The 12,238-nt window shown below is 39.4% G+C and overlaps 1 protein-coding gene across 1 annotated transcript; it reads left to right on the top strand.

Annotated features, from left to right (window-relative positions):
- Window positions 1-540: 540 nt before the first annotated feature.
- On the top strand, window positions 541-11,833 carry LOC107042179 (protein Wnt-10a). Its single transcript, XM_015263089.1, has 4 exons — window positions 541-689; window positions 6,759-7,012; window positions 10,274-10,557; window positions 11,102-11,833. The coding sequence occupies exons 1-4, from the start codon at window positions 589-591 to the stop codon at window positions 11,645-11,647; spliced, it is 1,185 nt and encodes a 394-aa protein (XP_015118575.1). The 5' UTR covers window positions 541-588; the 3' UTR covers window positions 11,648-11,833.
- Window positions 11,834-12,238: the final 405 nt, after the last annotated feature.

Below are 12,238 nucleotides of genomic sequence, written 5' to 3'. Positions count from 1 at the left end.
TGAAATTTTTTGAATGAAGTGAAGGGGATTTTTTTCATCTCACTGTGACAATAATTAGGGGCGAGAATAAGGAGAATTGGCAGGTTTTCTCGTGACAGTAATTGAATAATTGAGACGGCAGAGTTGTCTCGTCGCGGGGGGTTCGGGTGGGGGGGACGGGGATTATTATTTTTAATTCGGAAAAAGCTCTCGTTTGTTGGGTGAATCCAGTGCTTCGGTGGATGCAGATTGCACCGTGGGCCGTCTCTCGAAGCCCGTTGACGTACGTCAAAGCAGAAGCGCCGGTGCCCGAGGGCGAGCAGTCCTCGACGCGTGCCGCGCCGCTGATCAGAGAGAACCGCCGTCTACTCTGTAACGTCGTCAGCACGTCCGTACAGTGGTTAGAAAAGCTCTGAAAGGACCCTACAGACATACAGCGCGCGATTGTTTTTCCCCAGGACTCGAGTGAATTCACGGGTTTTTTTTTGTTTGGGGTACGGTGAGGGGTAACGATTTTTGGGAGGTTTTTGTGGGGGTGTGCGGGGTCATCGGCGGGGAAATTCGGTGGATTGACGAGAGGACCGAGAGGACGGGAGAGGCAATGACAGGATGCCTCCGAGTCGTACGTGTGTCCCGAAAAAATCGAGGATCGGCTTCAATAGATTGGCAACTGCGTTACTGGTGCTGGTGGTTTTTGTCGAACGGAGACGGTGAGTGCTGTGGGGGGAGAGGGTTATTTAGGATTAATTGGTAGTGGGGGGATTTTGATTACTGCACTGCAGCGAGAAAACGCTAGAGAAAATCACGGAACAAATCAAGGAATTGTGGAGCGAACTCGATTTTCAGTATTTTTCCAGCTGATGTCGGAAAAAGCGCGAGACGAATAGGGAATTTTTCTCCGATGGCCCGCGAATATTTACTGAACGGGAGGATAATTTGTCCCGACACCGTAAAATTTACCCGGCATTCCATCAAAAATTATCCCGATGAGTATGAATAATTGCTCAACATTGTGTATAATTTTTCTGTAACGGAAAATGATTTTTACCGAAAGCATTTGGTGAAATTTCACTTGCATTCGTCGCCATGACCTTCAGTGTGGGAAATTTTGCTGTACAAGAGGATAATTTTTGCATCCATAGATGTTTTTTTATACCAAACGAATCGTAAAATATCCTCTATCGCGAAAATTCATTCAGGGAGGAGTAATGAAAAAAATTAGCCGAATATTTTTTATGAAGTTTCCAGTGCACACCTTGAAAATTTTCAACTCATTGAAGTTTCAATGAAAATTCGACGAATTTTGTCTTTAAAAATTCACAATTCAATGAAAAATTCGATAGAAATTGTCAATTTCAGTTTAATTATTCAGTGAAAATTAATAGAAATCAAAAAAATTATGAAGGGTCACAAGGTTCCACTAATTTTACGGTAAACATAAGAATAAATGCTGAATTTTCTGTCATATATCTCCATTTTTCCGAAATAAGGGGAAATGTGTGCGTTAAGGCTGTCAATAGTCACTCCTATGATTCCATATTTCATAAATAATTTGACATAAATATTCAGTAAAAAATGGTCCATTCGTTGTGAATTTTCGTTGAAAACCTGAAGATTCGGAGAATGGTCTTGAAATTTCATAACGAAATTCCACTACTTCGAATAAAAATTTAAATGGAATCAACATTGCACACGAAAGATTCATCAAGTCCTCGAACAAATCTTTTGAACATAAAATAAATCTCGAAGCAAAAAATAAAAATGAGAAATATTTTCACAATAAATTTCCCAAAAACACTAATTTTCCTCTGCATTTTCAAATCCACCGGGGCGAAACGGGTTGTTTATCTATTGATTTTTACACGAAAAAAGCAATCCTTTGTTTCAAGTTACAAATTTGAAAATTTACCTTCTGCATTCAATTTCAATTAATTTACATTTTTTCCTCTTCAACTGTTGCGTTTCCTTCTAATTACTCTAAGTGGCAGTTAAAGTAGGAAATCTAGCGGATGTTTCGGTCATTAAAACTGTCGGCCGACGGTGGGAAACCCAGTCAATAAATTACCTCACATGATGATGAAATTGTAAAGCCGAATGAAACTGAAATTTCCCTAATCTTCAATACGATTCCACATGGAGAAAAAAGCTGGAGAAAAATGGCTAAACAAGTCTAGTAATCGTGGAGTAAAAATCCTCTTTAGGTCGGTGCTGAAAGACTATATATTCCACGTCAGGATATTTGATGAAGTAGAACAGATTTACTTGAGAAAATCTAACTAAACCTAACTAAACTAAATTAACTAAATTTTCGTCGTGAACGTCCGAAATATTCCTAGAAGAATTCGAATTGTTGACACATTATTAAAAAAAAAAATTCATTTGATTATTAATTTTCAGGACAGTAACACTGAATGCGATTTAGGGGAAAAAAATCCTGAAATTTCAGGTTTCACTGAAAATTCTGTAAAATTCCAGACTTTTAATCCGCATAAAAACGAGGATTCCCTAATTCATTTCAATTTCCAATCTAATATGAATATTCAGTGCCAAATTATATTGAATTTTCAGTGAATTCTGAAATTTCATGATTTTTTCCCCCTAAATCGCATTCAGTGTCACTGTCCTGAAAATTCAAGAATATCCTTACCGGAATTTTCTGGTTTTCTATTCATATTCAGAAAATTTACAGTTCTCTTTGATTTTTCCATGAAATTCTGAATTTTCAATGACGTAATTCCTTGAAATATCACTGGTAACCAAATTCGATAAAAATTTCCAAAAAGTGTACCGGAAATTTCAGACAAAAGTGTTCAACAGAGCAGGAAAAAAAATAATCCACTGTACAAAATATCTCTTTACGGGAACAAATAATTATTCGGCAGAACAAATTTTTTCTCTCATTGAAACTTCCCTGCATTCCCCCGGTGATCGAAGAACGAGAGAATTGCTATCGCTTCATTAGCTGACGTTTTTGTCCACCGATAATAACGAAAACCCTCGGAATGACGTCGTTCAATTATGAGGGCCTGAAGCAGCGTTATAAATAATCTCAAAGGCACATCATAAGTTGAGACACGTATGCCCTCCCAGGAGACGACGTTTGAACAACTCGAACGATGAGATAATGACGTTATAAACTCGTTCACGATGTGATGGTCGTTTACAGACACTTGGCAGGATTAATCATAATCACGTACACTATCCCTGCGTGATGCATACCAGTTTTCTCAGTATTTCAGTTGGGTATTTCGTAACGCTGATCAGCGTCTCAATTTAAACAAACGGAATATTATTTGCGTTGAGACCAGGATCATCAGAAACGATTTCATCATCGTCTCCTGGAATAAGCAGGGAAATTTCCGATCTGGAACACTTTTCAGAGGACTATTCCGCTCCATTAATTTCCGCGGTACAAAATGGAATTTTTTCACACAGAGCAAAGTTTTCGAGCTGATTTAATTTGAATTGAATTGAAGAAGTGAATAAAATTGAGTTTTTCATTTCATTAAATTTAATTTGAGCAGAGATTGTTGGAAAGTAAAATTTCAATTCTTGTGAACAATGTGTAAAAATCTACCCTAAATTATATATTTCCACTGGAAGAATATTGCAAGAAAGCAATAAGTCTTGCAAAAATCACAGTATTGTTGAGGAATGTTCGCCTCAAATGTTGTAATTGCCACTAGAGTGATTGAAATTCTGGGAAATTTTCATCACATTAAAGTTCCATTCGAATTTCAAGGAATTTCGTGCTTGAAAATTCAAAATTTTACTAAGAAATCAGTGAAATTGGACAAAACTATAAATTTCAGAGGAATTATTCTATGAAAATTGACAAAAATCAGGAGAATTCCAATTAATTGAAAATTCTGCATAATTTTCTTTGGAATATTCATGTTTTTATTGAAAATTCAATCAATTCGGTGAATTCTCCTGATCCTGCTGCCCAAAAAGTCAGAATTTCATTGAATTTTCGTTTTTCTGAGAATTACTATCCAACTATCCATGAAATCTCAATTTTCCCCAACAAACTAGACTCCCGCTGAAAAATCCTGAAATTCCACGACAATTTTTCAATCCAAAAAGTTGGAAAAAATTGTCAACCTGAGAAATCGACGTTTCAGTTTCTCAGAAACCCCTGGGGTAGAATGACGTTGTGACCAAGGTCCCGGCCCGGAAAATTTCCGATTCCATCCGTGAAAAATTCTCCGTAAAAAAAATCCCCTGGGAAATCATTATCATCGAACTCGACAGATATCTCAACTCCTCGACTTTTTTATGATCCCAATAAATTCCAAACCGTGCGGACAAGTCACATGCTCCAGCATCATGTACCTTCATTCACAAGTTACTAATTCGATTGGTGGAAAGTGTCATGCGCGCCTGCACGACAATTTATCGTAATGAATTTTTGTTTTTCCTCTTCCATTTGAGTTGTTTTTTAATCCCGCAAAACCACTGTTTTGCCTCCATCTGGTTGAATAGCAGAAGGGTATTCCCCCATTAAAAGCTAAATTCCATTCCGTGTTTCTCCTCATCTTGGTGGCTTGTCCGAAAAATAAAAGAGAAAGGTGGAACACCAAAGGGGGTAAATAAAATACATCGGAACTTTGTCAATGTGTTTTAATGTGTGCATGTGGCCAGTCAACGGTGGAAGTCTCTGAGACACCACTCGACTCTGACCAATCCGCCATGTTGGATTCTTTTGCGACCTCTTGGATTATTACAAAAATGCGGGACATGCACGATAGCGTTCCTTACTGTCCCGCTCCATCTCCTCTCCTGCACGAGAGCATTTACTCTTTTTTTCTTCTTCAATGTTTATTTATCTTACTTTACGTCATGAACTCGATATACGGGAGGGAAAATGTTGCGCTCGATGCATTAAATATTGCGAAATTGTTGGAGACCATTTTTTTAGTCAATAATACTTTGCAGTTGACTCTTTTTGTTTGAAACGGGCGGTTGAGTTTAAAAAAAATCAAAAATATGAATATTTAGTTGCAAATTACGCTGAATTTTCCAAATTTCTAATTGTTTCGATGGAATAATCGACGTAAAATTGACAGTTTCCACTGACTTTTCCCCGAAATTGTTAATTTTCAATGATGAAATTCCTTGAAATGTCATTACAACTGTCACTCAATAAAAATTTCCGAGCAGTGTACCATATATCCGCTAAAAATATCGAACCCTGAAATCCTTAAATGCAAAAACTGTCTCATCAGTACTAAACCTTCCCTGTTCACAAAAATACTTTGATTCACTGAATCCAACTTGAAAAAAAATCGTGTCATTGGTTCCGAATAGCATCAAAAAGAGTTCGTTACCCTCAGTCTCACTTCAACCCTTCAAACCCCGAACTCCCAGTAATTACTCATCATCCAAATCCCCGTAACCCCGACACCCACCCCGCGCCACGTGCCGAGGACACTGGGGTGTCTCCAAACCGCCAACGAACCGATAAAGAATTGAAAAAAAGACGACGACAGAGGGGAAAAAATGAAGCTCGCAGAGCCCGAGCGCAATACAACACCGAAATGGTCACTTTAAGATGCGATTTTCTGGCCTCCGCGATGTAAAACGATCAGTCAGATGCAAAAACACGAGAGACCCGGCGAACGTGTTCGGTATACCGTACCGGGCAATTTGTTGACCCTACTTTGGCTCATTAATCTGTTACCGTTAGATCATCAATAGTGCGAAAGATAGCCTCGCGGACTACGTTGTACGGACTAATGGAAGCTCTCAATAATCCCGCGGGCGAGGGCAGACGCGCACGACCCGATCCTTTATTTGTCTCATTCTCCCGTGTTTTTGGTCCTTTATTCATCTCCAGGTGCTTCCTATCAACGACAAATTGAATGCATTTGTGCGGGGGAGGAGACAATTTTTCAATTGACGAAATTACTCGCTATTCGGGACGGGAGTTGGGTTGTCATGGGGAGAATGACAACCTGTTTTGCCCCTGAAGTTTACGAAATGCTGAATTTTCTTGTGGGAGAGATGTTTGAGAATGTGTCGGGGAGAATGAACGGTTTTTTTATTAAATGCAGTGAATAGAATGAATAAAATTAATGAATTAATGCGCCTCTCAATTTTTCGTGATGTCAGTTCTGATGTTTTCCTCATACAGATAAAAAATTAGGTCTGTTGAAAAACTGTATGTTGATGGAGTGGATTTACTTGAGGGAAATTAACCAATTTGATAGAATTTCAATTTTTAGTATTGCGAATTTTAATGAAGTTGAAGATTAAATTGCTCACGGAATTTTTTATGTTTTGGAAATTCAACGAAATTGAGTTTCTCATGATCGGCGATGACTGGTATCTCAATGACGGCTTCAATTCTCAAACTCAGTAAAACACTGTTCGGCATTTGTTGACATTCAAGCAACAGATACATATGACTTAAATTAAATCCGCAAAAATCCATAAAAAGAATAGGGAATATTCTCTGAAGTTCAAAATTCCGTAATCTCCCACCCCCTAAATCAAATTCAACTTTAATGAAAATTAGAAAATTTACTACTGGAGAAAGATTGATGAAATAATTAAAAAATTGCAATTTAAAAAAATTGCAAGCATTTTTTATAAATAATTTATACACAATCAATTTTTCATCATAAAAATCATGTAAGCAATTTCAGTTATTTATTTATAAACAACGAATGTTTAAAAAAATAATAATCTGTGGAAAATGTTTTCTCAGGCAATTAATTGACAAATTTTATTGAAAATAATTTAAAAAAAATATTGTCCTCATGTTTATGTTGCAGTGCATCAAGCCTGATGAGTAATTCAGTAGACGATTGGGTGAGTGGTAGTGCAGTTATTTGCAATGGTATACCAGGCCTTACCAAAGAGCAGAGGGATCTGTGTTACGTTAGTCCAGACGTTACAGTTGCCGCACTCAAGGGCCTACAAATGGCTATTGCCGAGTGTCAGCATCAGTTTACCTGGCACAGATGGAATTGTTCATCCCTCACTGCCAGCAGTAGAACACAGAAGAGCAGTGTTTTGCTGCAGCGAGGTGAGTGTACACCCATCAACTATTCTCCCACATTTCTTTTCAACTCGCTCTTATTTACCTCGAATTTTTGGCGTCAACCCCAAAAGCGGAAACATTTATATTGCGACGAGGACAACTGTTGAAACAAGTATAGGTAGTGCGTCAGGTTTGAGACCAGCTCTCAGCGCGCACCTGACCTGAAACTATAAAGAGACCAGCATCCGTCTGTTATGCAGTTGGATGTGATGTGTCAGAGCCGCATTATCTCCGCCTCATGATCACACATACCGTGTCCCACTACCACGTCTCTTTGTCTTTTATTTATTTCAGTTGTAATTTTTTTTTCTCATATTTCTTTCGGAGAAGTCGGCGATGACAATTTCACAAATTTTCATGATAAATTTAAAAAATTACCTGTCCTGCCCCGATATTTTTTAACTCACTAAAAATAACTTTTACATTTTTTCAAACTAATTTTCGAACAAAGCTATTTTGCCCCATCAGAGAATTTGAATTGTGAAAACGAAATTACTCCCCTAGAATTTTTCACCTTTTTATTGGATTTCAGATTTTTTTTTACATTTCTGTCGTAAAATTCAATACAGCAACAGCGACGATTTCGAAATTTTTGTACTAAATTTGAAAAAAGACCCGTTTTGTCCCAGTATTTATAATTTCTAAAAAAACAATTTTTTTTATTTCAAAATAATTTCTGAAATTTCTCCAGGACGATTTATGCAAAATGAATCTCCACTAAAAACAAACCCGTTCTGCCCCTCAAAGAACAGAATTTCGTTTGTTAAATCTCCCACGAAATCAATCAAATCCCAAGAATTTCCGAAATTAAACCATTAAGATGTCAAGCAAGTTGCGTAAACACATTTGCCAATGCCTCCACCAAATCCCCAATCCCAAATACTTCAGATTAAAATCTGAATAATGGTCATATTGATTGAATCTCCATCGATAATTCACCGTTAAAAAATAATCGAGGCCCTTAAAAACAATTTTTCCGGTATTGACCGCAGGTAGATGTCGAAAACTCCCGAGAATCCCACGATAATTCATACAATCCCGAAACCGTCGAGAATAAAAATTATGAAAAAAAAAAAAAAAAAGAACAACTAAATAAATGGAAATATAAAAGGCCTCCCGTTGACCGCGTGTTGCATCGCGCGTCAGTGTCAGAGTCACGGTCAATTCGAGAAAGGATACCGTGACAGACGGTTTAAACAGCCCCCGAGTGCCGTTGGCCTGGCCTCAAACCGAGTACGAGAAAAACTACTGACAGGTGATACATAGTGTACATAAATATACATGTAGATGTGAGGCGTCTAAAATCGACACGCCTGGAACCTTTCAACTATTATAAACCGTAACAGGACTTGCACATCACTACGCACTTTTCAAGCGAGAGAAAGAGAGAGAGAGAAAAAAAAAGTCCCATCTCGAGAAGGACTGGAAGGCGACGAGAGAGGAAAAAGTCGCGCTTCTGAAAACGTTTGAGGATGGAAACAAAGAGAGAGGTGGCTCTCGTTTTCTCTATTCCCCTCTATCCTTCCTTCGACGCATCGATTTTCTAACCATATCCCCCTTGAAGACCGTGCAACTCCTGGAGACATACAACTGCAACCTGGAGGATTTATTACGACTCCCCCTATGTGTCTGCGCTTCTGTTCGCTGAGGCCTATCTGCATTATAAAACAGTTGCTTCAACAATGATGTGTTGAAAGAAATCTGGGAGAACTACATTTTCTTAAATGAGGAATGCTGAAGCTTCAGTTGAAGGACAATATTGGAAAGAATAATCTAATCTTTATGAAAACGATTGTCGAGAAGACAAAAATTTAATTTTTAATTTGCGGCTCCCAAGCCTCTTCGCAATGATAGAAACAAACATTCCTTCAAGAATTTCTTTTCCCTGAAATCTTTTCAGACCTCCATCACACCATTAAAAATCCTGAAAAGTTCCCCAAGTTTTCTTCAAATTCCTTTAAATCTCAATCTCATCATTTCACTCCTAGAAATCAGTTTTTCTCCTCGCGTCCTCCCAAAAATACTTCCCAATAAACAACTCACAACCCAGGACAACAACCTGAAACCCCTCGTGCCATGAATCTCGCACGTACCTACCGAGTGTCACCCAGGACTGTTCTCGAATCGCTTTCTGTCAATGTACCTTTTTTTCATGCCATCACGAATTGCCAATTCAGTCCTCTCCCCCAGCATTTCTCCAAACTGAGTTGAGAAAAGGGGACCCCTGTCGGGATTATATCACTTATACATTCGGCAAAAGAGACTGGAGACATCCACCCGAGTCCGTAACAATCCGACGGTCGAATCACTCGATTTTGACCGGTCCCTCTCCCGACTCCCCCTCCGCCTCATTGTTTTGACGAAAACCCACCTTATTCCCTTCAATTCCCTCGATCGCCAACCTCTCCCTCTTTCTTCATTTAGCAAACCCACCAGGAGGGAACACCACAAAGAGACAGTGATTTCCTTCTACGGTGTCCCCCTCTGCATATCCAAAAGAAGTCAATGTCACCAGGATCTCCTCGCTCCACCTGAATTGTATCGACTGATATTTTCGTTCAAGCCTTCAAAGTCGTGGACGTTTTTCCCCTGGCATTTTATCTTCAAACGCTTTTCAACATTGGTCCACGTATCAATCCAAGCGGATACGACTTGGCAATTTGCTACCAACTCAGTCACTCCTCATTATTCTTCGTCTTGTGTCTTTTCAACTGCTCCTGGATTTCACTGGTGCTTCCTTCGGATTTGTGGATTGGCGATTCGATTGCGAGTGAATGAGGCAGAACACGGTCTCGGGCTTTTCAACTCGCCTAATTGACAGTCATATTGCTGATAGAGATTGGATTACCAATTTTGTTGTTTAGAAGGGCATGTCGAGAGCTATCAAGGACTTTAGACCTTAACTTTGGACCAAATGCTTCAAACGCTTTCCAATATTGGTCCACGTATTAATCCAAGCGGATACGACTTGGCAATTTGCTACCAACTCCGTCACTCCTCATTATTCTTCGTCTTGTGTCTTTTCAACTGCTCCTGGATTTCACTGGTGATTCCTTTGGATTTGTGGATTGGCGATTCGATTGCGATTGAATGAGACAGAACACTGTCTCGGGCTTTTCAACTTGCCTAATTGACAGTCGTATTGCTGATAGAGATTGGATTACCAGTTTTGTTGTTTAGAAGGGCACGCTATCCTGACGATCCGATGAGGAATTGATCCAATCAATTGCATTAATTATGTTTCAGGATACAGAGAGACGGCTTTTGCTTACGCAATATCAGCAGCTGGTGTCGCCCATTCGGTCGCAAGGGCTTGCAGCATGGGACGTCTCATCTCCTGCGGGTGTGATCCATCCAGCTACACCGGTAGAACCCCAGCCAAGGCACGTGGTACCCACTGGAAATGGGGTGGTTGCTCCCACAATCTCGAATACGGAATGGAATTTTCCCGGCAATTCCTGGATTCACGGGAGAAGGCCGGCGACATTCAGTCCACGGTTAATCTCCACAATAATCAAGCTGGACGTTTGGTAATTTATTTTTTATCTCTCGATTCTCGCATGGTTCATGTCTTTGTTTTGGCTCTGTATGCATGTGTGCCGAGTGAATGAGGGGGGGAAAAAAGGAGAGGAGGAGTTCCCCTTACGTTCAACCACTCGCCTCGACGTTATTAAGACGAAGCCTCGGGCTGGACCACCCAACCATAGACTCATTAACTGTTTTGTACGCGACACCTCTTTGTCTAGAGGTTACCCACGGAATCGGTGGTGTTTAAGATTCTTGGGTGAATGTTGAATATTTCTGGGCTTCTCTGGTGATAAAATAGCATTTAGATTTATCCTGATTCGTTGAATTTCGAAGTATTTACGTGATACTCAGAGGTGGTTGGCATTTTTAGTAAGCTCGCTTGAATTTAAAGATGAAAAATCCGCAAAATTCTTGTGCAACTGGGGGTTATATAGCGAGCATGGAAGGCCTGTGAGGGTTACGCGAACTGCAATAAAAAATTGAGAAAAAAATGATTCATCATAATGAAATATTCTAAAGAAAGAAAATCATTTCCTTCTGTTCCAGGCCCTCGCAAACAACATGCAAATCCGTTGCAAATGCCACGGAATGTCCGGCTCGTGCGAGCTGAAAACCTGCTGGAAAGTGGCCCCCGATTTTCGACAAGTAGGAAAAACCCTGAAAGACCGTTTTCGCGGTGCAATACTCGTTGCCCAAAGCAACCTAGGGAGTGTAACACCATTAACAAGGATACGTGGCTCGCGCCGACGGCGTCCCGATCGTCGTGGCCAGAAGAAATTTCGTCCTGGGCGTGACAACAACAGTGGTAGCAAGAAGAAAAAAACCCCGGGCTTGGCGAAACAGCTTTTCTACTATCAGAAGTCACCAAACTTCTGCGAGAGGGATCCTTATCAGGATATACCTGGTACTGCTGGCCGCAGGTGCAACAGGACCAGTCCAGGGGGTGATGGATGTGCGTCATTGTGCTGTGGACGTGGCTACAATGTCGTTAGACAGAGGAGAATCGAGAGATGCCGATGCAAGTTTCACTGGTGCTGCGTTGTACAGTGTCAAAATTGCACAGTCGAAGAGTGGATAACTGTATGCAAGTGAACTATTTATTGATGGCACGGAGAGAGAGAGAAAAAAATTACGGGATTAATTTTAATTACTGTAAATGGCCATTTCACTACATTCCGTTTGTGATTATTTCCTTTGGACGCAAGTGTAAAAATGTATTTTATTAGATTAACGAATTTTTATCCCTCGATTTTTTCTCTCTGTGCAGAATTATAATTATTTTATTTTTATTTAGGGGGGGATATTTGTTGAATTGATTTGAAACGTTGATTTTTTTTTGATTGATGAAGCTCCCAGTGACTAATTTATTGATCCATAATTGTGTAAAGAAATCATTGAACGAGAGAACAAATATTTCATCGATATTCTCCGGTTATTATCGTGAATGAAAAGGTTAAACATTGATAATCGTCTGCATACAATTCGCATGGCTTTAATATTCTGTATCTATAAAGAATTATCCACAATCATGGGAACACGAACTAGTAATTGAATCGTGGTATTTTAATTTATTTTCTAGGTTTACGCGTAACGCTGTAACTTATATTATTTAATTATTATTGTATTAATTTAATGAAAATTGAAGGAACAAACTCTCAACTGTAACACCTCTACCGCAGTATT

This window comes from Diachasma alloeum, unplaced genomic scaffold (assembly GCF_001412515.2).
Source record: "Diachasma alloeum isolate Michigan unplaced genomic scaffold, Dall2.0 Dall_scaffold_00430, whole genome shotgun sequence".
NCBI lineage: Eukaryota > Metazoa > Arthropoda > Insecta > Hymenoptera > Braconidae > Diachasma > Diachasma alloeum.
Note: the sequence above shows the minus strand (reverse complement) of the source record. Positions and strands in the feature narration are given on the sequence as shown.